General features: G+C 36.6%; 5 protein-coding genes across 15 annotated transcripts; 4 read left to right on the top strand and 1 right to left on the bottom strand.

Moving 5' to 3' along the window:
* Positions 1-2,686: 2,686 nt before the first annotated feature.
* Positions 2,687-6,182, top strand: LOC111811714 (probable serine/threonine-protein kinase PIX13). Of its 2 annotated transcripts, XM_023698728.1 has the most exons (7): positions 2,687-3,070; positions 3,177-3,263; positions 3,990-4,300; positions 4,384-4,519; positions 4,585-4,727; positions 5,208-5,331; positions 5,422-6,182. In XM_023698728.1, the coding sequence occupies exons 2-7, from the start codon at positions 3,197-3,199 to the stop codon at positions 5,871-5,873; spliced, it is 1,233 nt and encodes a 410-aa protein (XP_023554496.1). In that variant the 5' UTR covers positions 2,687-3,070; positions 3,177-3,196; the 3' UTR covers positions 5,874-6,182. The 2 variants fall into 2 exon arrangements, with proteins under 2 accessions (XP_023554496.1, XP_023554497.1); XM_023698729.1 differs by lacking the exon at positions 2,687-3,070 and having other exon boundaries at positions 3,179-3,263; positions 4,001-4,300.
* Positions 6,183-6,829: 647 nt separating this feature from the next.
* On the top strand, positions 6,830-7,837 carry LOC111776435 (probable serine/threonine-protein kinase PIX13). The gene is made up of 2 exons (XM_023655870.1): positions 6,830-6,986; positions 7,077-7,837. The coding sequence occupies exons 1-2, from the start codon at positions 6,830-6,832 to the stop codon at positions 7,526-7,528; spliced, it is 609 nt and encodes a 202-aa protein (XP_023511638.1). The 3' UTR covers positions 7,529-7,837.
* Positions 7,838-8,894: 1,057 nt separating this feature from the next.
* On the top strand, positions 8,895-17,419 carry LOC111811646 (pentatricopeptide repeat-containing protein At2g17140). 9 transcript variants are annotated; one of them, XM_023698616.1, is made up of 10 exons: positions 8,895-11,485; positions 12,103-12,332; positions 12,826-12,878; positions 13,440-13,498; positions 13,565-13,872; positions 14,499-14,725; positions 14,875-14,953; positions 15,267-15,379; positions 16,283-16,516; positions 16,612-17,419. In XM_023698616.1, exons 1-2 carry the CDS (start codon positions 8,988-8,990, stop codon positions 12,227-12,229), a joined length of 2,625 nt encoding a protein of 874 aa, XP_023554384.1. In that variant the 5' UTR covers positions 8,895-8,987; the 3' UTR covers positions 12,230-12,332; positions 12,826-12,878; positions 13,440-13,498; positions 13,565-13,872; positions 14,499-14,725; positions 14,875-14,953; positions 15,267-15,379; positions 16,283-16,516; positions 16,612-17,419. The 9 variants fall into 9 exon arrangements, with proteins under 9 accessions (XP_023554384.1, XP_023554383.1, XP_023554382.1 ...); XM_023698615.1 differs by lacking the exon at positions 12,826-12,878 and having other exon boundaries at positions 13,637-13,872; XM_023698614.1 differs by lacking the exon at positions 12,826-12,878.
* A 1,286-nt stretch (positions 17,420-18,705) lies between these two features.
* LOC111811764 (zinc finger protein ZAT3-like) lies at positions 18,706-19,799 on the bottom strand. The gene has a single exon (XM_023698790.1). The coding sequence runs from the start codon at positions 19,676-19,678 to the stop codon at positions 18,788-18,790; it is 891 nt and encodes a 296-aa protein (XP_023554558.1). The 5' UTR covers positions 19,679-19,799; the 3' UTR covers positions 18,706-18,787.
* A 1,030-nt stretch (positions 19,800-20,829) lies between these two features.
* LOC111811679 (ubiquitin domain-containing protein DSK2b-like) lies at positions 20,830-25,391 on the top strand. Of its 2 annotated transcripts, none has more exons than XM_023698674.1 (9): positions 20,830-21,096; positions 21,178-21,425; positions 22,253-23,002; positions 23,467-23,675; positions 23,770-23,883; positions 24,240-24,298; positions 24,649-24,680; positions 24,762-24,851; positions 24,943-25,391. In XM_023698674.1, exons 2-9 carry the CDS (start codon positions 21,182-21,184, stop codon positions 25,089-25,091), a joined length of 1,647 nt encoding a protein of 548 aa, XP_023554442.1. In that variant the 5' UTR covers positions 20,830-21,096; positions 21,178-21,181; the 3' UTR covers positions 25,092-25,391. The 2 variants fall into 2 exon arrangements, with proteins under 2 accessions (XP_023554442.1, XP_023554444.1); XM_023698676.1 differs by lacking the exon at positions 20,830-21,096 and adding an exon at positions 21,717-21,760 and having other exon boundaries at positions 21,318-21,425.
* Positions 25,392-25,498: the final 107 nt, after the last annotated feature.

Genomic DNA, 25,498 nt, shown 5'->3' with positions numbered 1-25,498 from the left:
CGAAAAGAGATAATGTTTATAATATTATTCATGTAAATAGACGTGACAGTTAATGTAACAAAAAAATTGATTTTGTAAATAATCATATAATATTGATTTTGTAAATAATCATATAATATTTTAGAAGCTGGCATTGCTAGTTGACATCTCCTCGTAGATAACCAGTCAGCAGTTGTCGAGACTTCCTTGTTTTACAATATTTTAAATTATAATATATAGTCGAAACTAGGTTGTAAATTATGTTGTACACGCTTTTCAACTTTCACAATAAATTTAACCGAACATAATTTTATTTGTGTATAAAAAAAATTTTAAAAAAATATTTAAAATATTCCTATAAAAATTTATGGTCAAATAAAAAAAATATATATATATATATATTCTTTTAATTTGTGGTCAAATAAAACTAAATTTAATTTATTTCTTCTACTTTAGTTTTCTTGTAATTTATTATTATCATACATGATATGTTTGAATTTCTTTCCTTTTAATTTTAACAAAATATTTTAAAACAAAAAAACAATATAAAGTAAAGGTTAAATTAATAAATAAATAAATAAATAAAACTTTTAGATGGAAGAATTTCATTTTTAAAAGTGTTTAAAAAATAAAAATATCAAAATTTTAAAACACTTTAGAATTTCTAAAAAACTTTAAAAATAATCTTACATCAATATAAAAATTTTAAAATATTAATAAACTTTCAAAATTAATATTATAAAATAAAATAATCTATGAGGTGGGTATTCTTGAATTTTTAAAAAATGTTAAAGAATATTAATAAAACTTTTTAAAAAATCAATAATAATAATAATAATTATTTAAAATTAAGAAATTCCTTCTTTGCCCTCCCTTCATGATTAAAAATTCTAGACAACTAATTAATTGTCTTTTGTTCTAGACAGAGACATTTTATTTTGATTTTATTACTCATATTTATAATCTATCTTCTTTTTTTAATAACCAAGAATTATAATTAAACTATCATAAATTAATGAAAATAATATATATATAATTATCTTTTTAAATTTTCTTTGTTAGTGGTACACGTGGCAAGGTCAATTTTGCCCTTTTTTTTCACATAATAAAATATAATCTCGTCCCAAGTCTAAAACATATCCAAAACAAGATTAGAGACACGAAAAAGACATGCCAAAACATACGTACATAAAGCACAACTAAAAAAAATATAAAATAATAACGATTTTTATCCAAAACTAATAATACATTTATTTTTGTAATTATTTTAAAATTTTAACGATATTTTTTAACTTGACATTTTTTGAAAATTTAAGAATTTTTATTTTATTTTATTTTTCTTTATATTACTAAATAATTTTAAATAAAAGGGTGGAAAGTTTCTGATCCCGACTTTTCAAAAGATAAATAATATTTAATTAATTTTAAAATTATGGTAACGTTGACACATTATTTATTTTATTAAATTAAGCATTTAATGTCTAAATGTGAGAAGACAAAGTTGAGTAGGAAATCTTTTAATTTTTTTTTTTTATAATAAATAGCTTCCTAAATATTATTTTATAATTCAATTCTCTATGGACAAACAATAATTGAATAAAAAATAAATTAAAATAATTTTAAATTCAGCAATTTAAGGATTAAAACTACACTATTTTAATGGAAAAATAAAATGTAAATAAAAATGGATAATATTTTTTAAATTATTAACCAAAATGGATATTTAAGAATAATTAGATATTTCAAGAATATTTCTTATTAATTTTGTATGAGTAATTTCGCTGTCATTTTAATTAAATTATAATTAAATTATGACGTGGGTGGCTTCATCTTGTCCGCTTATTCATAGATAAATAAATAAATATACCAATATATATATATATATATATATATATATATATATATATATATATATATATATATATATTAAATTTGATTTATTTAATACCAATTTAATTAGTTTAAATACGAAAAATGTCATGACCATATTAAAGAAAAAAAAATAGTAGGTTAGGACCTAAGCTTGGTGACGATTCTCAAGTGGCGCTCGTTCAACAACATGAGGACTAAGGTAGATAAGTGTTACGATACAACTAGATGCGGCGTTGTATATGAGGGACGTTAGCTTGAAGTAGAGGCAAGGTCGAGCCTAAGGACTTGACCTAGAGATGCGCAAGTCAACTATAGCTATAAATGATTGAACGTATACGCACATTCGAAGTGTGTGGTCAAATAAGCTTAGATTCTGCACGAATTATGTTTAGTTGGCGAAAGAGAAACTCACATAAGGTCCGACGAAGTCAGCCTCACTGTTTTAAAACACATCTACTACGAATAGGGTTTAGCCTTACTCCGACTAGTGTTCGCACTATTTGGTGACCTGCTTTGACACCATGTGTAACAGCTCAAACTCACCGCTAGCAAATATTGTCCGGTTTGGCTCATTATGTATCGCTGTCAGTCTCACGGTTTTAAAATGCGTCTATTGGTGAGAGATTTCCACACCCTTATAAAGAATGTCGGTTGAGATCTCACAATCCACCTTTTAGGCTCAGTGTCCTCGTTGGCACATAGTTGTGTCTAACTTTAATACTATTTGTAACAACTTAAGCCCAGTAGATATTATCCGTTTGTAGAGTTCTCCTCTTGGATCAGCATAAAAAGTAAGACTGTACGACTGCAAGACGTGGCCTCCAATGGCGGAAAATGGCTACCCCATATAAGACCTCGACCCCAACATCTCTACTTTTCAATTCTCCGTTCCCTTTCGTTATCTTTGAATTCAATTCTGCACGTAGCTCGATAGATTGAAACCAAGCAACCATCATGCACGGCAGTTGACTATAAACAAACCGACAGATTTTCAGTCTGTTATCATCTTCCTTCTTCAGTTTCCACCAAATTTTCAGTTCTGCGACTCGTTCAATCTTAAATTAATCCCAATTTTTTCCACTCCCCTGTGTTTCCACCGCAATGGCCATTCATCGCTGCTGATATTTCCATCGTATTTGCCCTAAAATCCCCATTCTTCGGATTATATTTGTGACGTTGATTGAGAGGTTTCTGAATTAATTAGTCAAAACATGTACAGGTGGGGATTCGAGAGAAATGAAGCATTGACTAAGAAGTCTGGATTGCTTTTATTTAATTTCATAAAGGCTTTCCGTAATCATCTTCTTCATTTTTGTGCTCCACAGGAAGAGATAGAGAGAGATAAATGGGGACTTGTTGGGGTTCTCCAGTTGATAATCATACCCCTAATACCACCGGACATCTCAGTTCAGGTAATCCAGCAGATTTTCTCTTATATCACTTCATTATCTTGAACTTTGTTGCTGAAATTTAGTTCTATCTCAAAGTTTGTGCTTAAAATCTGCAAGTTTTGCCCTAATAATTTTCCCCCTTTGGAATTGGAGTTCTTTGATGGAGTATTTGTTTGTTTAATCTGTTTGGAGTTTCCTAGCTTAGCTTTTGAATCTCTGGCTGGTTTTTCCTTTGAATTTTGATCTGAGACTAAGAGCTACGTGCAGATATTTCCATATAGGATATAATTGATAACTCAGATTATCCCTTTCTCGCAATAGATCTGGTTGGAAAAGTGTTACCGAATTTATACTGTCGGCTATTTCATATATGATTACAGGTCGAACAAAAACAAAATACTTTTTCTTGGTAGGTGTGATCCACTAGACATAAATCAATTTTTTCATAACCGTTAAAATATCATCACTAGCCCAATAGGGTTAAACTCAATAATTGTATGAGGTTTATTTTAGGAAAATGATTTAGGTATTTTGGGAATAAAGATCGAGAAATTTTAGGAATAAATTGTCTAGGCTCTACTATACGTACCCCTTCACCCTAACCGCACAAAGTGCAGTAGTATTCTACAAGGTGTCTTATAATCTCTTCTCGATTGATGTTAATAAAAAATGCGAGTGTTTCCCACAAAAAGTTGTGTTCAACAATAACGATGTATTGTTTATGATTTAAATCTGTGGCTATAACAGTGGTATCCCAGGCAACAGCATCGACCGTGAGCAACATCTCGAAGAACAGTCAGTTCTCGGCAGCAAGTGGAGATGAAGCTTTTCCACATGGCCAGAATTTGGTCTCTCCAAACTTGAGGGAGCATAGCTTGGCAGAGCTCAGAGCTGCAACCAAAAACTTCAGAGCTGATGCATTGCTTGGTGAAGGAGGCTTCGGCAAGGTTTATAAAGGTTGGCTCGAGGAGAAGGGCCATGGAAGGAAGGGAACTTCGATGGTTATTGCGGTCAAAAAGTTGAAATCTGATAGCTTACAAGGAATTGAGGAGTGGCAGGTAACTTAGCCTTAGGATGAGCTAAGCCTCTTTGAGTGAACCATTGACATATAATGAATGACCTTGTCTGGTTGGTTGTGCAGTCAGAAGTGGGCTTCTTGGGAAGCCTTTCACACCCAAACTTAGTGAAGCTGTTGGGTTACTGTTGGGAGGATCATGAGTTGCTTCTTACTTATGAGTTCATGCAAAAAGGAAGCTTGGAGAATCATCTATTTGGAAGTAAGGAAACTAATGGATGATATTATGCTATAATTGTTAGTGTTCTTACTTTCTGTGAAATACAGGGGGCTCAGCAGTTACACCATTAGAATGGGATACTCGGCTTAAGATCGCCATCGGTGCAGCCCGAGGGCTGGCCTTCTTGCACGCATCGGATAATCAAGTAATTTATAGAGATTTCAAGGCTTCTAATATTCTGCTTGATGGGGTAAAGTTCTGTTTATTATGAGCCTTTTAGTTATTTTTGAACTTTTGTCGACAACCTTTGTAACAATCCAAGCCTACCGCTAGAACCGCTAGAAGATATTGTTCTTTTTTGGGCTTTCCTTTTCGAGCTTCCCTTCAAGGTTTTTAAAATGTGTCTACTAGGGAGAGGTTTCCATACCCTTATAAAGAATGCTTTGTTCTCTTCTCCGACCGATGTGGAATCTCACAATGTGACGCTGGGCCCCGAAGGGAGGTGGATTGTGAGATCCCACGTTAGTTGGAGAGGGGAATGAAACATTTTTTATAAGGGTGTGGAAACTTCTCCTAATAGACGCGTTTTAAAAACTTTGAGGGGAAGCCCAAAAAAGGACAGTATCTTCTAGCGGTGAACTTGAGCTGTTACAAATGTTACAATCTTTCTCCTGATCGTCGTCTCCTTTTTTAGTATTTGTTGTAAAACCGAATCTGCCTTTACCTGCAGTCATATACAGCAAAGTTATCTGACTTTGGCTTGGCAAAATTGGGTCCTTCAGAGAGTAAATCTCATCTCACGACTCGAGTTATGGGCACTCATGGTTATGCTGCTCCGGAGTACGTTACTACAGGTAGGATAAAAACCTTTCCATATGGACTGTCTAAAAACTGGAGCCTGTTATCACGAAGATATTTCGAGTTGACGTTTATTTATGACACAGGACATCTGTACGTTAAGAGTGACGTATATGGCTTTGGAGTTGTATTGATTGAGATATTGACTGGTTTACGCGCTCTTGATGAAAACCGTCCAACCGGGCAAGAAAACCTGGTGGATTGGATAAAACCATACTTATCAGAGAGGAGGAAGCTGAAAAACGTGATGGACTTCCGGTTGGAAGGAAAATATCCATCCAGATCCGCATTCCAAGTGGCTCAACTGGCTCTACAATGTATTGAGAAAGAACAGAAAAACCGACCGCCAATGAAAGACGTCGTCGAGACCTTAGAACAGATCGAAACGAATGAGAAACCAATCGAGCCTAGACCCCGTGCTTCTCGTCTGGCATCGAACCGCAATGCTCATCAGCCTCTTCACCATAATTCTCCAATTCACGTGAAGCAATATGGAGGAATCCATGCTTATCAAACAACACCACCCAGGTTGAGATAGATTTCAGCTGTTCTTCATTTCTTCATTCATGTTTCTTATAGAATGTTAGAATGAAGTTTGTTCTCTGTGCTATAAGGTTGTAGATAAGTACTAAGTTGTGGATGTCCGGAATTAGGATAGCCTCAGCTGCTCCTATTTTCTGCTGTGAAATAGAGAGATGATAGTGTTTGGAGAGTAGCCAATATGCGCATAGCTCAACTGAATATTACATATATCCTCGATCGAATGATCAAAGTTTGAATTATTTTTAGTAGAGTATGAAGAACGTTTAGGTACGTTCTCCACGAAAAATATTCGTTTTTAATTTCATTGTAAAATCCCGGTCCTATAGTTTCTTTAATTTACTTAGTCATTGAATCATTTTTAGTATAGTATGAAGAGCGTTATGTATATTGCCCACTCCGAAATTTTAGCTCTATGTTTAGTAGGTCCATGTGACAACAAATTTTAAGATTTAAGTTACCTATTAAACTAAGTTAAGATTTTAATAATTTATTAGATATTTTATAAAACTAAGATTGGAATTTATTCCACAACTGAAAAAATTGAGGTTATTTGTATTCTTCAAAAACACCGCGTGTGTACTAGGGCCAATGTGAGTAGAAAAACCCCGCCCGTGCATTAGGGCTAATGTGAGTAGAAAAACCCTGCCCCCATTAGGGCCAATGTGAGTACGATTGAAAAAACGAGAATAAGGGAAATACATTCAGCTAAAAGTCATGCTTCGTAATTGAAAAAAACGAGAATAGTGGAAATGCATTCCACACCGCTAAACAAAGATGATTGATTGAAAAAACGAGAATAGGGGAAATACATTCCACACAGCTAAAGAAAGATGATTGAGAGTCAGCCGAAATGGACACTAAATACTTTTCGAGAAATCTCCTCCAAATCACTAGTACTGCGATCGAAATCGTGAGCATCAGCGTGAAGGTTCCAAAATCTCCTCCAAATCTATGGCTATCGAAATCGNCTGCCTTTACCTGCAGTCATATACAGCAAAGTTATCTGACTTTGGCTTGGCAAAATTGGGTCCTTCAGAGAGTAAATCTCATCTCACGACTCGAGTTATGGGCACTCATGGTTATGCTGCTCCGGAGTACGTTACTACAGGTAGGATAAAAACCTTTCCATATGGACTGTCTAAAAACTGGAGCCTGTTATCACGAAGATATTTCGAGTTGACGTTTATTTATGACACAGGACATCTGTACGTTAAGAGTGACGTATATGGCTTTGGAGTTGTATTGATTGAGATATTGACTGGTTTACGCGCTCTTGATGAAAACCGTCCAACCGGGCAAGAAAACCTGGTGGATTGGATAAAACCATACTTATCAGAGAGGAGGAAGCTGAAAAACGTGATGGACTTCCGGTTGGAAGGAAAATATCCATCCAGATCCGCATTCCAAGTGGCTCAACTGGCTCTACAATGTATTGAGAAAGAACAGAAAAACCGACCGCCAATGAAAGACGTCGTCGAGACCTTAGAACAGATCGAAACGAATGAGAAACCAATCGAGCCTAGACCCCGTGCTTCTCGTCTGGCATCGAACCGCAATGCTCATCAGCCTCTTCACCATAATTCTCCAATTCACGTGAAGCAATATGGAGGAATCCATGCTTATCAAACAACACCACCCAGGTTGAGATAGATTTCAGCTGTTCTTCATTTCTTCATTCATGTTTCTTATAGAATGTTAGAATGAAGTTTGTTCTCTGTGCTATAAGGTTGTAGATAAGTACTAAGTTGTGGATGTCCGGAATTAGGATAGCCTCAGCTGCTCCTATTTTCTGCTGTGAAATAGAGAGATGATAGTGTTTGGAGAGTAGCCAATATGCGCATAGCTCAACTGAATATTACATATATCCTCGATCGAATGATCAAAGTTTGAATTATTTTTAGTAGAGTATGAAGAACGTTTAGGTACGTTCTCCACGAAAAATATTCGTTTTTAATTTCATTGTAAAATCCCGGTCCTATAGTTTCTTTAATTTACTTAGTCATTGAATCATTTTTAGTATAGTATGAAGAGCGTTATGTATATTGCCCACTCCGAAATTTTAGCTCTATGTTTAGTAGGTCCATGTGACAACAAATTTTAAGATTTAAGTTACCTATTAAACTAAGTTAAGATTTTAATAATTTATTAGATATTTTATAAAACTAAGATTGGAATTTATTCCACAACTGAAAAAATTGAGGTTATTTGTATTCTTCAAAAACACCGCGTGTGTACTAGGGCCAATGTGAGTAGAAAAACCCCGCCCGTGCATTAGGGCTAATGTGAGTAGAAAAACCCTGCCCCCATTAGGGCCAATGTGAGTACGATTGAAAAAACGAGAATAAGGGAAATACATTCAGCTAAAAGTCATGCTTCGTAATTGAAAAAAACGAGAATAGTGGAAATGCATTCCACACCGCTAAACAAAGATGATTGATTGAAAAAACGAGAATAGGGGAAATACATTCCACACAGCTAAAGAAAGATGATTGAGAGTCAGCCGAAATGGACACTAAATACTTTTCGAGAAATCTCCTCCAAATCACTAGTACTGCGATCGAAATCGTGAGCATCAGCGTGAAGGTTCCAAAATCTCCTCCAAATCTATGGCTATCGAAATCGTGAGAGTCAGCCGAAATGGACACTAAATACTTTTCGAGAAATCTCCTCCAAATCACTAGTATTACTATTGAAATCGTGAGCATCAGCGTGAAGGTTCCAAAATCTCCTCCAAATCACTAGTATGGCTTTGGAAATTGTGAGTACCAAAAGGAAGATTCCAAATCCAAGTGATAGTATCAGCACCTTTATCTATTGTTCTCGAGAAATGATCCGATCTGGCCCATTCCTCGAAAAAGTTTTTACGAGATTCCTATCTACCAAAATTTTTGACTTAAAATCAAATAGAACGACTAATTATAATTTATAAGATGTGAACTATTAACAATTGAATTTCGAAAATAGTTACCACAAATTATGATTTAAAAAATAAATAAATGGTTTGATTCTAATAAATAATAAAAACTATTGATATTATTATCATCTTCCTCCCGCGTTTTCCACTGCAAAACGGAGCAGAATCAGCAGACACGCGCGAGAGAGCTTGTAAATGGACCGAGCAGCCATGCTCTCTAAAGCCGTTTACCTGAATTCCAAAAGCCCCGAATTAGCATGGCTTCTCTTCAAGCGAGTTCTTTCTTCCCCCATCTCTGCCTCCTCTTCCTTCTTCAAAACCTCCCTTCAATCTATACCTCTTATTGCCCGCATCCTCACCACTGCAAAAATGCACCCACAGATCGATCACCTTCACCAACTCCTCTTGTCGCAGCACCGGGATTTTGCTCATCCATCTGGATTTGCACTCGTTCGAGCCTTGGCTGATTTGGGTCTCTTCGAAAATGCCATTTCTCAGTTTCGATCGCTTCGAGCCAGGTTTCCTAATGACCCTCCAGATATTTCTTTCTATAATTTTCTGTTTCGATGCTCTTTGAAGGAGAGCCGGGTTGATTTTGTGATTTGGCTTTATAAGGATATGGTTTTTGCGAGAGTTAACCCACAGACTTATACTTTTAATCTGTTGATACGTGCGCTTTGTGAAATGGGGTACTTGGAGAATGCACGTCAAGTGTTTGATAAAATGTCTGAAAAAGGGTGTAACCCTAATGAGTTTAGTCTTGGACTTATAGTTCGTGGGTATTGTAGAGCTGGGCTCCATGATCGAGGTATTGAACTTTTGGACGAGATGAGGAGCTCTGGTGCTCTTCCCAATAGGGTTGCATACAATACTGTGATATCTTCTCTTTGTGGAGAAGGTCAGACTGGGGAGGCTGAGAAATTGGTGGAAAGGATGAGAGAGGTTGGTCTTTCTCCAGATATTGTAACTTTCAATTGCAGAATTGCTGCCCTCTGTAAATCCGGGCAAATTTTAGAAGCTTCCAGAATTTTTAGAGATATGCAAATAGATGAAGAGTTAGGGTTACCTCAGCCTAATACCGTAACATATAATTTAATGCTAGAAGGATTTTGTAATGAAGGAATGTTCGAGGAATCCAAGGCTCTCTTTGATTCTATGAAAAAATCTGAAACTCATTTGACCATGGAGAGCTATAACATATGGTTGTTAGGTTTGGTTAGAAGTGGAAAGCTCCTTGAAGCTCGTTTAATTCTTAATGAAATGGCAGAAAAGAGTATAAAACCCAATCTTTACTCCTATAACATTTTGATTTATGGCCTTTGTAAATATGGAATGTTTTCTGATGCAAGATCTATAATAGGTCTAATGAGAGAGAGTGGTGTAGCTCCAGATATTGTATCTTATAGTACCTTACTTCATGGATACTGCTGTAGAGGAAAGATACTTGAATCCAATTATGTTCTTCGCGAAATGATACAGGTTGGTTGTTTTCCCAATATGTATACTTGTAATATCCTGCTTCACAGCCTGTGGAAAGAGGGGAAAGTATCAGAGGCAGAAGAGTTGCTACAAAAGATGAATGAAAGAGGTTATGGCTTGAATAATGTAACTTGTAATACAGTGATTAAGGGCCTCTGTAAATCTGGGAATCTGGACAAAGCTATTGAAATAGTGAGTGGCATGTGGAACCATGGAAGCGCTTCTCTTGGTAATCTTGGAAACTCTTTTATTGGTCTTTTTGATATTGGCAATAATGGGATGAAGTGTTTACCTGACTCGATCACATATGCAACCATAATAAGTTGGTTATGTAAGGCGGGGCGGGTTGATGAAGCAAAAAAGAAGCTTCTGGAGATGATTGGGAAAAAGCTATCTCCGGATTCGCTAATATTTGATACTTTCATACATAGTTACTGTAAACAAGGAAAGTTGTCATCTGCTTTTAGAGTACTCAAGGAAATGGAGAAAAAAGGGTGCAACAAGAGCCTTCGAACGTATAATTCATTGATCCAGGGTTTAAGTTCCAAAAATCAAATATTTGAAATATATGGGTTGATGGAGGAGATGAAAGAAAAAGGGATTTTTCCTAATGTTTACACTTACAATAACATTATTAGCTGCCTTTCTGAAGGTGGGAAACTGAAAGATGCCACCAGTCTTTTGGATGAAATGCTGCAGAAGGGGATATCTCCTAATATATATACGTTTAGGATTTTAATTGGAGCTTTCTTTAAGGCTTGCGACTTTGGAGCCGCTCAAGAGTTATTTGAGATAGCTTTAAGCATATGTGGCCACAAGGAATCCTTGTATAGTTTTATGTTCAATGAGCTATTAACTGGAGGTGAAACATCCAAGGCTAAAGAGCTTTTTGAAGCTGCATTAGATAGATCTCTAGCCTTGAAAAATTTTCTTTACAGGGACCTAATTGAAAGGCTTTGCATGGACGGAAAGTTAGATGATGCTAGTTTCATTCTTCATAAGATGATGGATAAGCAGTATAGGTTTGACCCTGCATCATTCATGCCAGTGATTGATGGATTAGGTAAAAGTGGGAACAAGCATGCAGCCGATGAATTTGCAGAAAAAATGATGGAAATGGCTTCAGAAACTGACATCAACCAACATGAGAATAAGATTATCCGAGGAAGATCAAATAATGATGATGAAAGAGATTGGCACAAGATCGTTCACAGGTATAATTCTTTAAAAATATACTTGATGTGGTTCTTATTTATCTCCATGCTGCATAATCGAGTATTTGGTTGAGAACATTGGTTATCTGACATTATTCAAATTCAACTGAAGTGTTTCCTAATTTCCTGTTGTTCTTAATATACTGTAAGAGGAATATAAGTTAATTGGTGGCAATTTTAAGTTTTAAATACGTATCACTTATTTTGGTCCAAATATTGAATGAGTTCATCGATAGGATTTTAGCATCCAATCATTACCCTTAAGATTCTTGCAATTTGTTTATCCTAATAATCCACAAAAAGAATCATAAAGATATACTTTTTCCCTGCATGATGCATATTTTTAGGCAGTTCTTTTTTTCCACGGCAACACGTAAGATGATCCTTTGAGGGTCTTTTAATGTCACAACCTTAACTATAGAGTTAAATCCCTCTGGAGACGACCTCTAGTAGTAGATTGTAATTTCCAGTTATCAAATCAGTTGAACATTAGGCCAAGGATAGTTAAAATAATGAGGCTATTCATTAAATTAATTTATTTTGTATGGTCAATGAATGTTTAATTTTCTGTTCCATGTGTGTCATGTGCTTGGCTTGGACCTGCACAACTTCAACAGAAACGATGGCAGTGGGATTGCACAGAAGACTCTTAAGCGTGTGTTGAAAGGATGGGGTCAAGGAAGTATATCAACTTCGCAGCCACAGAAATTTAGCACACATGATTGCTGGGATGGTGTTGCTTAAAGCTTTTAAAGTTCTTGAGGAACAGGCAAATATGGGAACATGCTCGAACCTGCTGAGGCATCAAATCTTCAAGTCAGGGTGCTTAAGGACATCAGTACATCAGGTAGAGCCATTTTTTCTGGATTTTTTTAACAATGAGAAGATAGGTAGAGAACGATTAACTTTTTTCTGGGTTCTGCATGCTTAATAATTTCCAATTATTCTTCAATATTTAATCAAGGGTTTTACCTATATTAGACTTGAATTGGAGGTGGGCTCAAACTTCTAATTGTAGTGAAAGAACTAGGAATGAATGAGATTCATTTTGCTATAATGGCTGATTGATAGTTTTATTCTGTTATATACATTTTCAAGCGATAATGCAATTTTTATCTAGTGATACCATTTGGTAGAGAAGAAAAGGAATAATAAGTACACAAGCACTGAGCTTTTGTATACATTATGGAAAGTGGAAACTCGAGCACCATTTGGTAGCTTTACTCTGTCAGCTTGGAGAGCTATTAGAGAGTAGTCTGGGAATAATTTCTTCCACGTTCAAATGATTTGGAACGCTTACAAGTTTTAAACTCGAGCACGTTCTGTTATGTTATTTCTAGATCTTACAGCCTAGTACAATGGAATATGGAAGGGAGCGTCGAACTAAGAAACGGTGAGAAAGCNTTTTTTTTTTTTTTTTTTTTTTTTTTTTTTTTTTTTTTTTTTTTTTTTGAGTTTTTAGACTCTGGAACTTCACTATAGCATGAAAGAAATATAAATGCACTGGGGCCATCACATTGTTATGTGTTGACATGTAAAATATTACATTAATATCACCGTATGCACTTCGCGAAGTATGTCTATTGTGAAATACGGTATTCATTATGAAATGTTGTATAGACAAGTAATTATATGATTTTTGGAGGTGGGGAATGGTTTAAATTCACATAGAACCACTGGCCTTTCATGTAATCCCTCGACTAGGTAGATCAAAAGTTCGTTCTTATATGACACGTACCTAGCCTGAAAGTTTTACAAGCATCCCAATATGTTATATTTATTTTCTCTACTATGCCATTTATCTTCTAAAAAGGATAAAAGTAACTCTTTTTCTGCTACAAAAAGTGACTTTGATGTTAGTTTAGTCTTCAGCTGAGTATCCCACAATTAGCAACTGCTACGTTATGAAAAATAACTGATAAGTTCTCTAAAATAGTAAGTATGATGGTTTCAGGATGGACTGCTACTGCCAAAGAAAGAAATCCATTAGAGGCAGATTCGACAGTTTCACATGTGAGTAGAACTGATTCCCCATGGTTGTCGACATACCTGATATCGACTCATGTAATATTGTTCTAGCAAACCTCGAAGACCCCAATTTTGGTGCATCAACCTGATTTTTTCTTCACCAAAAGTGGCTTTCACTTTCAGCGCACCCCCATCTCGTGTTCGGGCGCCATGTAAGGGAGGTAACTATCAGGATGTTCGCTAAATGATAGGGGCTGTGAGATCTTAGAGTCTTTGGGTCCCCCCTGACATGGTGCGTACAATTGTGCTTTAATGCACGTTTTATTTAGCATTCCAACAGGCTCTTCTGACTGCCTGGACCAGAAGTCTGACTACATGAAGAGGTTCGGGATGTTAGACAAACACGACTCTCCAGAATGGTATGATATTGTCCACTTTGAGCATAAGCTCTCATGGCTTTGCTTTGGGCTTCCCCAAAAGGCCTCATGCCAATGGAGTTAGTATTCCTCACTTATAAACCCATGATCATTCCCTAAATTAGTCGATGTGGGACTTCCATCATCCAACACCTCCCCTCGAACAAAGTGCGCCTCCCCTTAATCGAGGCTCGACTCCTTTGGAGTCTTAGTCATTTTTGACTGCCTTCGAGGAGGGGCTTGGCTCCTTTTCTTTAGGAGTTCTTTGTTCGATATTTGAGGATTTGAGGATTTACCAATCTAATCTATTGGCACGACTAAGTTTAGGGCATGACTCTGATACCATGTTAGACAAACACGACTCTCCAGAATGGTATGATATTGTCCACTTTGAGCATAAGCTCTCATGGCTTTGCTTTGGGCTTCCCCAAAAGGCCTCATGCCAATGGAGTTAGTATTCCTCACTTATAAACCCATGATCATTCCCTAAATTAGTCGATGTGGGACTTCCATCATCCAACACGGGATATCGCAGGGGATCCATGGCTGAATGAGCCACTTTCAGCTTGATGGTTTATTTTACTCATGATGGTCACTCATCTTCATGGATGAATAATGGCCAATCTCAGGAAAACTGGGAGAGTTCAACTGTGAGAAGCTTTTATAGAAAGACCCATTCTGTGTTGCACCATCAGCACGTTCAACCGTGTCGATCACGAGCTGGAGTTTCCTTAGAGAATGGCCTACGTTCTTGATCTTTTGGGAAGGCCACCTTGTTATCCATGTTGCCTCCATATCATTTTCAGAGTAGTTGGACAAACTACACAAACAGGAAGTTCGAGCAGACAATGGCCAGGTAGCTAGTACATTATTACTCGATTGAAAAAAAACATAGAAAAAAATTCTAGTGGACTCATGCAATAAAAAAGTTGTCTGTGTATATATATATATATATATATATATATGTATTGTTCATATTCAAACTACTTTTTTCTGTTTAACCAGACTATTCTCTTCCAAATCAAGACATCAGTGGTACTGCAATGGATGTCTAGCATGGGACAAAGGCATCTCAATGGTGAAGGTAAACTTATTCAACTGATCATCAGCAAAAGATTGGACAGTTTTATTAATTAAACAGCTCAAAATAATTATGTTTCAAGAAATTTTATAACATTAACAAACATTAAACAAGAAACTAGACTCTTGAATTATAGTTGTTATTTATTTATCATTATTTTTTTAAAAAAGATTCCCTTCTTAGTTGATCTCAAACACTAAAACGGCTCTTTTCTTTTGAGGATCTCAACCTATCTTCACAGTAGTACGATGTCGTCTATTTTAGCCATAAACTCTTATGAATTTGCTTTTATACCATTACTCTTTTGCTTCTCCAGCCATGGTGAGACTTTATTTGCACTCCAAACATCAACATTAAGGGGGAGAAGCTGATGTTGGAGTCGTTTTGTTGCAGCAATTTCTGCCTCAAACCGTTCGTTCTTCTATTCATGTAAGAGTTTTTCAATGGCTCTCATTTTGATTTTAGCATGAACTAACTTATTTAGAGTCCAAAAATTTATGAACATCTTAGTTCATATAGTATTTAGAAGAGTAAACGAAAAATGATTAATTAGTGTCTGAAAATTCTTCCAAATTCACGAGCTGCTGTTTATGAACTAAGTTCAACCTTTTGTATTACCGGCCTCAACGACAACATATTTATATAACAGGGTAAGAAAAAAATAACAAGGTTTAAAAGGTTGATATCGATTTTTTTTTTTTTTTTTTTTAAAGTAAAAATAAAAAATAAAAGTATAAATAAGCATTTTATATTATATTCATATTTAATAATATTTTATTGATTATTTTATCATAGTGTTTTTTTTAATGTTTTTTTTTTTAATGATATATTGAACATGTCAATTTACCATTTATATTGATATCAAACTCATAAGCATAAAAATATGAAATATTGAGAAAATTTAATCATTTCAGTTAAACGAGGTTTAATATATATATATATATATATATAGATAAAAGTAGTTGATTTAATAAAATTTAAAAGAAAAATAATATAACAATAATTTTAAAATAAATAGAAACATTAGAACAGTGCAGTCTATCAGTAGTAGTAGAAGTAGTCAACAAATTCTCTAATCTCGAATACTTTAGCCATCAAATATCTAGAAAGTATAAAAACTTAACATGTCAAGAGAGCTTTTTTTTTAAAAAAGAACAGACACGAGCAAAAAATACATAATACATGAATCAAAATTATGTCTATGCCAAGAATCCTAATAAAAACTTTAGTTTCTTCGAAGTGTTTTTGTTATAATTGTCTCCTAATAAAGGCATTACGCTCGATTGAACTCTTGCTGACCCATAAGTCACAATAGCTCTTTTTTTTTTATAGCGGACTTGCGATCGTACGATACTCACTTTTCAGCAACAAGTGAGTTAGCCAATTCGTTTGCGCGCTGTACGCCTACGGCCAGACAGCGTATGCTCGGGCCTTTGACCCCGATTTAACAGGGCAGAAAATTTTTCAAAGAGTTTGAAAGCAAGATTTAAAGAGCGATTGAAAATGGTGGTATATAGCGTGCAAGCAAAGGCAACAACAACGGCTTAGCAGTATATAACTATTCGGGTAGGGGGATATGACTACTTTTACTTTCCGCTATGGCCATTGTTTTCCTAACTAGTAACTCCCTGTAATCTACTTTTTGTTGCATAATCTCAAAGTAGGTTTGATGCATATGAAGACTCAGTGCTGGCTAAGCTTGATATCTCAAACAACATTTGTCAAAGCATCAAGGATTGCAGCACAGAAGCAATTAGGATCAGTCAGACATGGAGGTTGATGTTTTTCTTTGATAATTTCAACTGTTTCTCCATGGAATCTGTGACCCCATGTTTCCAGTTGCTCAGGAGTAGGACAACCAAATCACCTATCAACAAGGATAAATGGAGGAGTGGACTTGGAGATCCAAACATCTAAACTGAGTAGCTAGAATGTTGGACTGCATTGAAACTGACTTCAGATCTTGATCTTTTATGGAACATTGTCTAATCACTTCATCTTATTTCATATGGAAGGGAGACACAGAGGGACGGTTCATGAGCGAAGCAGCTCGACTGTAAAGGAGAGGAGGCACAACGACGCAATTATCAGGGGCGTGCTTTACCACTGAGCTAATAGCCCGTTGTGCAGACCTCCCGAGGAGAAAGGAGGCTCCGCGCGAAGAGGATACCTCGTCCTCCATTTCAACCACCACGTTTTCATTATGGTCTTACAAAACGACAATTACTTAAATACGTTCGTATCGCCGGAACAAAAACACAGGTCTCTGCAAAGTCGTAAGACCACGTATATCGAATAGTCTCATGAAGCTAAAAAGATGTCTCTAAATGACAAGCTTAGATTAGTTTCCCCTTTCAGGGAAGCAGAGTAAATGCCTTAGTTGACATGTTCGAAACAATTTTCCTAGCACCAGACACTTTGATCATATCAACTATCAAATAGAACGGGCACACGGATATCAGCATCACAGAGGTTCTTGCTTCTAAATTTTGGTAAACTGAAATGTGGAGTTTCTTCATTTAGAAAGTGGCTAATAGAAATGAAGATTATTTCTACTTAGTGACCCAACTAAACTGTTCTTATCGACATGGTTTTGGTCGAACATGGTTTTGGTCAATCCATGAGGTGGATTGGATACTTGGGCTTCCTTCAAACAAATCAAGCAAATGAAGAGGTTCCTTTATATGATTGAAACTCGAAGTCCTTGGTGTGGATCTGAAAGCCATATGGTTAGGATGATTTTTGGTCAAATTGTTCTAGTAATAAAGGAAGTGACGAAGAGGGCTTAATAGCTAACTAAAGATGTGAGATCCCACATTGATTGGAGAGAAGAACGAATGCTAACGAGGACGCTGGGCCCTGAAAGAAGGTGAATTGTGAGATCTCATATCGGTTGAGGAGAAGAACGAAACATTCTTTATAAGAATATGAAAATCTATCTCTAGCGGAAGCATTTTAAAAATCTTGAAGGGAAGCGTAAAAGGGAAATCTCAAAAAAAAAAAAAAAGATAATATTTGCTAGTGGTGGGCTTGGGAAAGATGCAACCGAGTTTTTTCCATTTGGGCTTACTACATGTAACAGCCCAAGCTCACTGCTAGTAGATATTCTCCTCGTTGGGCTATCCCTTTCGGATTTTTTCTCTCCAATTAATGTGAGATCTCACAATCCACCCCCTTTCTAAGTCCAACGTCCTCACTTGCACTTGTTCCTCTCTCCAACCGATGTGGGATCTCACACTACATGTCACTCAAGATCTAGGAACACTCTAAAAATCTACTATTTTTAAGTCTATCTATTAGGAGACATCCCCTCAAGAATGGTAGAAAGGAGACTCCCATTAAGCTCACTCATGTCCAAATGACACCTAACTCACATTAGTAGACAATGTGCAATAACCACGAGTAAAGGAGGTACGAGTAAAGAATAGAAGGGATTACAACCAAAAGAAACTTCAAAAAGAACATCATACAGAGCAAACTTGAATCTAACCATATTCAGTGGATCAAAAATGGAAAGCAAACTCAAAATCAGACTCCTCAACAAGCAAGAAAATGGGGTACCTACTCAGATCTTAACTCAAAGCTAAGCATGATGAACAAAAATGAAGGAGAAACCATTCACAAATCTAAACTGCACAGCTAGGCATGGTAATTTATTAATAAAGAGAAACAGCTTCTCAATTTATGTGAAAGAAATTTGCAAATGTCTACCTAAAATGTGTAGCCAATAGAGCCAGAAACAGATATGAATGTTACAGCATATACGAAAAGCCTAAATTACAACATATCAACAAATTGTGATAAAGAGCCTAACACACAGAAGAATGAAGGTTAGTTTCAGAGGCCCAACCTAAGATCAAGAGTGAGACCTGATGAATACGAAGAAGAAGAGCCATCTTCAACAGGGGCAGGCATGTTCAAGTCCAAGTTAAGAAACCCCTCTTCTGTAGCTGCATTCTCCTCCACTCTCTCCCAATGGCATCTCATATGGCCACCAAGTGCTTGACCACTCGCAAAAACCCTCATACATACACTACACTTATGCCCTGCTGCTGTTCCTAAAATCATCGACATTTTATCCTCCAGATTGATGCTCAAATCATGACCACAATGTCCAAACAGAGCATCATGTTCTATTTCTTCATCGCTCTTCGCCATGGCGGAACAGCCTCTCACATTCTTGTGACTTGCCCTATGTCCTCCAAGCGCCTGGTGCGATCCAAACACTTTTTTACAACTCGCGCATTCGAATCGAAAATCGGAAACCCTAGCGATCGCACTAGGGCAATCGGCAAGCACTAACAAGCAATTAGCGACGTCCTGTTCCTCTTCCGTAAACGCCGATTCTTCCAAATCAGCTCTAGGTCTAAAAGGAGAAACCGAAACCGAGCGACGGAAACTAACCGGCGGATTAATCCCTCGCCATTGTCGTTCAGGATGACACCTCATATGACCAAAAAGCGCTTTATCCGACCAAAACCTCCTCCCACACTCACTACACGGAGGAGTGATCTTCGGCGCAGAAGGATCCGGCTTCTTTCTATACTTAGCCTTGGAGCCGACGACAGCAGTGGAGGCATTTTCAGTTCTTGACCGCTTCTTGCGTGGATTATGGCGGCGCTTGGAATCGAAAGTAGTTTCGACGATTCCGAGTTGAAATGGAATAGCGAGGTCCAAGGCAGAGCTGCTACTACTGGAAATGGCGAGGGAGTTGATATCTGAATTCATGATTGGAAGAAGAGAGAAGAAAGGGAGCTGAAAGTGGAAAGAAAAACAGAAAGTATAACAATGGCGGAAGGACTTTGGATTTGAAGGCTGTGAGACGGTTACAGGTTCTTCTGTCACAGACATGGCGGGTTTTTTTCTTCCTCTTCCCTTATTTCTTCAGTTAGTTATTGTGGTAGTTACAGATCTTACGGGGGGAGATAATTTATTTATTTAAAATTATTTTTTTTTTCGCGCTCTCTCAACTGACTTCAGTCTTATCTGGTCAAATTTGATCTTGACCGTTCATTTTCGTATAAAATAATCTAAAAATTATATATTTATATCAAATTAATATAAATCTTTTTCGATAATATCCTAAACTTTCAAAAGTTTCAATAATGTTTCAGACAACTTTTAAAAAAATACTCTTATCATTAGTTTTAGATAAAACCCGTTAATATTTTAGTGCTTTGAAAATATTCTTACGGTTTTCGTCCATATATTGACGATAGGAAATTGGGTCGTTGTTAATAAGTTTAATAAAGTAATAATTTATCATCGAATTACATTTTTTTAATTGGAAATGATTATGTGCTTACTCTTAGTACTATGATTATTAAACACATTAAAAAATATTTTTACGATTTTCATCCATGTATTGACGGTAAGAGATTCTGTCCTTGTTAATGAGTTTAATACAATAATAATATACCATTGAATTGCATTTTTTTTAAACGGGAAATAATCATATATTTAATTTTTTTTAAAAATTTAAATGTTACTGTTAGTACTATGATTAAAAATGTGTATTGAAAAATGTTTTGACGGTTTTCATCCATGTATTGACGGTAAGAGATCTGGTCCTTGTTAACGAGTTTAATAAAGTAATAATATACCATTAAATTGCATTTTTTTTTAAACTAAAAATAATCATATATTTAAATTTTTTAAAAATATAAATGTGACCGACTGTCAGTACTATGATTAAAAATTTATATTTTATTTTTTGTAATTTTTCATTATGGGCCTGACTAAGGCCCAATAATGTACGGGAAAATCCAAACTAAGGCCCACAGATCGAAACTCTCATCTTGTCGGACTGGAAGGAGCAAAATCCAGGCCCGAAAATAAGAAATGGAATATGGGATTCAGCTCCATTCTTACTTCATCCATTTCTCGAATCACATGATCACTTTACGCGAATTCGTCGCTGTCTTCTCAATCTCTACGCACACTTTTCCATTCATTCAATTCTCCTTTTCTTGTTGTTAATTTTTTTATACCGTAAATACTCCAAATTTGATTTTGTGTTACACAATTATTCTTTTTTCTCTTTCGTGATTGTATTGCATTAGATACTTTGTTTTCTTTCTCGCTTTTTTAATCTGCGGTTTTCGTTATCCTTTCGGGGTTTTCGATGATGTTTCTTTTGGGATAGGGTTAGTGTTGGGTTTTTCTTTTTTGTTTTGTTTTGTTTTGTTTTGTTTCGAGATTCTTTTGCTGATCGATCTGCGTTAAAGGGATATGGGTGCCGACGGTGATTCCAGCGAGCACCGGGTTCATGGCGACGGTGAAGAAGGGGGAGGTAGTGTTACAGTTAATATTCGATGTTCTAATGGTTCGAAATTTTCGGTGAGGACGAGTCTTGATTCCTCGGTTGGGACATTTAAATCAATTCTTGCTCAGAATTGTGACATTCCAGCTGATCAGCAGCGCTTGATCTACAAGGGTCGCATCTTAAAGGACGATCAAACCTTAGTCAGTTATGGTATGTTAATTCTTTTTTGTTGGGGTTATTATGTGATATAAAATTGTTTTTCTGGAACTCTGTGGACTAAATTTTGGTGGATAATTCTCGTTTTGCTTTGTTCATTATAATTGAGTTTTTTCCTCAATTTTTTGTTCTCTTTGGAAGGATATGCGAGTGTTTTTTTGGGTTGTTCTTCAAGTTTTAGCTGAGTTCATTTATTCCCAAGGAACCCCCCTGATTGATTGGATTGTAAGCACCTCCTGATTCATGTCGGCTCTTTGTCTCAAATGTTCCTTTTTTTTTGTACAGGGTTTGGCGTAAGCCAAGTATAGATCCTTTACTGGGAATTGCTGGTAAATTCTTTATATTCATATTCTGTTGGGTCTGAGTATAGTTTAATTGAAGGTATCGAGTATATTGCAAAGCTGCAGACGTTGTGTTTTGGTTTGTAATGTTTGAATCGAGTATACATTTTGGTTGATGATTCTCTCTTTCCTTGACTTTCTCAAGCTGACAAATTTGTACGATTAGCTTATCGAGATATATAGTGGGAGCTTTCGTTTTCCATTCCATTTCTAGTGTTGGAGTTCTTATGTTCATAGCGAAAATTGGCCGAGTTATACAATACAATCTATTTGTTATTTAGTGGCTATTGTGCGACGTATTACACTGATAAATTGTTCTTAGTATTTGCAAGTTGTCTGTAGACGTGTGCGCGTTTGAAGATCCCTTTAACCTCATACCATCGACACTCGCATTTTGTGCTGTAGTAATTGGCATTGAGAATATGTTTTCTTGTTGACCTGAAATTGTGTTTATATCTTTTTTCCTTTTCGTTTTTGAAGGTTTACAGGCAGATCACACTATTCACATGGTTCGAGGTTTTGCCCAAGCTTCAGCACCACCTTCTGCACCTGCTTCCAATGTTAATATTAGAAGTTCTGACACTGCTCCTGGCGTTACAAGAGGTGTTGGTTCTACTGAGAGTGGTGCTTTTGGAAATGCTGGCCTTGGTGCATCATTATTTCCTGGACTGGGTTTTAATCCTCTTGGCGGGGGTGGAGCTGGACTTCCGGAGTTCGAGCAAGTGCAACAACAGTTGACTCAAAACCCGAACATGATAAGGGAAATAATGAACATGCCTGCAATTCAGAACTTGATGAATAACCCTGACTTGATGCGGACCTTAATTACGAGCAATCCTCAGATGCGGGATATTATTGACAGGAACCCAGAGCTTGCTCACATTCTCAATGACCCTGGTATCCTTCGACAGACGTTAGAGGCTGCAAGGAATCCTGAACTCATGAGAGAGATGATGAGAAACACTGACCGAGCTATGAGTAACATTGAATCTTCCCCCGAGGGATTTAACATGCTGAGGCGGATGTATGAAAATGTTCAGGAGCCATTTCTAAATGCAACAACGATGGCTGGAAATGCTGGGAATGATTCGAGTGCAAACCCATTTGCAGCTCTCTTGGCAAACCAAGGGGGTGCACCAGCGAGGAACGAGTCTAATAATTCTTCAACTACAGGATCAGAAACAACAGGAAATGCTGCTCCAAATACAAATCCACTTCCTAATCCCTGGGGTAACAATGCTACCTTTATTGACTAGTAAAGTATTATTTTTGTTGCAATTCTATTCTATTCCTCCCATTATTTAACTAGAGGACGCTTTTGCGCCTTCAAATGATATAACTTACCTTTTTCTTTTCACATTCAAACGAGATTAGATTGAGAAATCATTTACTTTTTCTACGAATTGATATATGTTAGACAAGATTTGTAAGTTTATGTGGTTGTTACTTGAAGGTATTCTTGCTTATCGATATTCTGACGTCTTATTCTTGCTTATCGTATAATATTTCTTTGCCTAAATTAAGCGCATGACTATCTTGCTTGAGTTTACTCGAGCTTTTTTGGCTTATTCCACTGTAAATTTGAATCTATTACCATTCATTTGGAAACCTAACTTTCCCGTGTACTTCATCCTATTAACATGGTTTCATCACATCTTTACTGAATAGTGGCATATTTCAATGTTAATTTTCAGGAGGAACTCAGACAACAACCACACGGCCTACTCCAGCTGGTGATGCAAGGGCTCCTGGTATCGGAGGATTAGGAGGGGCTGGCCGTACAAATGTGGATCCTCTTGCTGGTGTTGTGCCAGACGCGGCTCAGATGAATCAGTTTCTGCAAAATCCAGCTATTTCACAGATGATGCAAAGCCTGCTCTCCAATCCTCAGTATATGAACCAGGTGCTGTGCTTATATGATGATGATTACTGCTAAATTAGTTTAAATGCCATTTGAAAGGTTTTGTAATTCCCATTTTCTTTGATTTGAACTGTAGATCCTCAATCTGAACCCACAGCTACGGAGCATGGTTGATATGAATCCTCAATTAAGAGAAATGATGCAAAATCCAGAGTTCGTTCGCCAATTAACTAATCCTGAGATGATTCAGGTACAACTACTCGGACATCCCCCGCCCCACTGCACCCGAAAGAAAACGAAAGAAACAAACACAAAATCTGTATTCTAAATTCTAATTTTGATTTCATTGTTTGGAATCAATTGGCATTCATGGTAATATGTAATGATGGTTCAAACGAAGCATTCTTTATAAGGGTGTGGAAACCTCTGTCTAGCAGACACGTTTTAAAAACCTTGAGGGAAGCCAAAAGGGAAAGTCCAAAAAGGACAATATCTGCTAGCGGTTAGCTTAGGCCGTTACATTATCGATATCATTTCCAAATTTTTGTTTTCTATTAAAATACATTTACAGTTTTCTTGGTTCATTTCTGCATTTTCTTCTTGCAGCAAATGCTATCAATTCAGCAGTCACTCCTCTCTACCTTAAATCGACAGCCGTCAGCTCAGTAAGTCCAATTTCCTCTCTAATTTATATAATTGTCCACCTTTGTAGCTCAAATACTAGGATGTTTGAAACGACCGTCAGGATCACATTTTATATTGAATGCTGCAGATTCATCGTCATATACCGAGCTGTTTTTATTCATTGTATAATCAAACTTCATCTAGAATGAATTCTGTGGCCTTATAACTGTATGGTAGTTTAGTAGTTTGATGGAATTTGACCAAGATGTTGGTTTTGTACAATTAATCCGCGTAAATTGTATGATTATTGTATAGCTAAGCAGCATTGGTTCGTTATTCACGCTGATTTTTTCGCTCCACGTCGAATATTGATTACTTGCTACTTTTGCAGAGACTCTGCTCAATCAGGTGCTGCTGCTACAGGTATGGTGAAGGATAATTTCAGATTCGATGTTCATCGTTTTCTTTTACACGACCAATGTTTCTAAGTCACCTAAGTTATAGGTGTTCCTAGCGCTGCTGGATTGGAGATGTTAATGAACCTGTTTGGTGGGCTCGGTGCTGGCGGGTTGGCTGTTTCGAACAATCCCAACGGTTCGATTATCTGCTCGCTTTGTTGTTTTCTTTTCATTGCTGCAGCTCACCTTGCTGGGGCCTTTAAATATCAAATGAACTTTCTTTGCAGTGCCCCCAGAAGAACTATACGCAACTCAACTTTCACAGCTCCAAGAGATGGGCTTCTTCGACACCCAAGAGAACATCAGAGCTCTACGCGCTACTTCCGGGAACGTTCATGCTGCTGTCGAACGACTGCTGGGAAATCTCGGGCAGTAAATCGATAAGATCTTACCTCTTTTCTTTTGAAATTTAATTGGGATTTGTCATGTAGTAGTGAAATTTTAGATCTACAGTCACAAAACAGCAGCTGCACATGCCACAGAAGAGACACACAGGTTACGTTTTGGAATCTGAATAATTGAAAGTGCCCCATGAGATAGAAATACATAGACTTTGTGGATATTGTTATGGATCACTATATTAAATTTGCCCCATCCCTCCAAAAAAGACTTGTAAATACATTTTAAACGTTTCAAATTTCATTGGAACTCGATCGGCAGCAGTTTTTTTAGTTTCTTTTTATCGAGTTATGGCTTCATTATGCTCATTTTTGTTGGATAAAAGATGTTCATTTTGGGTTCAAGTTCGTCGTTTTGACGAATATTTTATAATTTAGTCTCTAA

The sequence above is a fragment of the Cucurbita pepo genome, chromosome LG15, assembly GCF_002806865.2.
Source record: "Cucurbita pepo subsp. pepo cultivar mu-cu-16 chromosome LG15, ASM280686v2, whole genome shotgun sequence".
NCBI lineage: Eukaryota > Viridiplantae > Streptophyta > Magnoliopsida > Cucurbitales > Cucurbitaceae > Cucurbita > Cucurbita pepo.
This window is presented reverse-complemented; position numbering and strand designations above follow the sequence as displayed.

Bases quoted from the DNA above. Each gene is read 5' to 3' on its own strand.
- LOC111811714 (XM_023698728.1), top strand. From the start codon at position 3,197: ATGGGGACTTGTTGGGGTTCTCCAGTTGATAATCATACCCCTAATACC. The intron at 4,301-4,383 runs GTAACTTAGCCT...TTGGTTGTGCAG, and splicing joins AAGGAATTGAGGAGTGGCAG to TCAGAAGTGGGCTTCTTGGG. The intron at 4,728-5,207 runs GTAAAGTTCTGT...CTTTACCTGCAG, and splicing joins CTAATATTCTGCTTGATGGG to TCATATACAGCAAAGTTATC.
- LOC111811646 (XM_023698615.1), top strand. From the start codon at position 8,988: ATGGACCGAGCAGCCATGCTCTCTAAAGCCGTTTACCTGAATTCCAAA. The intron at 11,486-12,102 runs GTATAATTCTTT...CAACTTCAACAG, and splicing joins TGGCACAAGATCGTTCACAG to AAACGATGGCAGTGGGATTG.
- LOC111811764 (XM_023698790.1), bottom strand. From the start codon at position 19,678: ATGAATTCAGATATCAACTCCCTCGCCATTTCCAGTAGTAGCAGCTCT.
- LOC111811679 (XM_023698674.1), top strand. From the start codon at position 21,182: ATGGGTGCCGACGGTGATTCCAGCGAGCACCGGGTTCATGGCGACGGT. The intron at 24,299-24,648 runs GTAAGTCCAATT...CTACTTTTGCAG, and splicing joins AATCGACAGCCGTCAGCTCA to AGACTCTGCTCAATCAGGTG. The intron at 24,681-24,761 runs GTATGGTGAAGG...CCTAAGTTATAG, and splicing joins ATCAGGTGCTGCTGCTACAG to GTGTTCCTAGCGCTGCTGGA.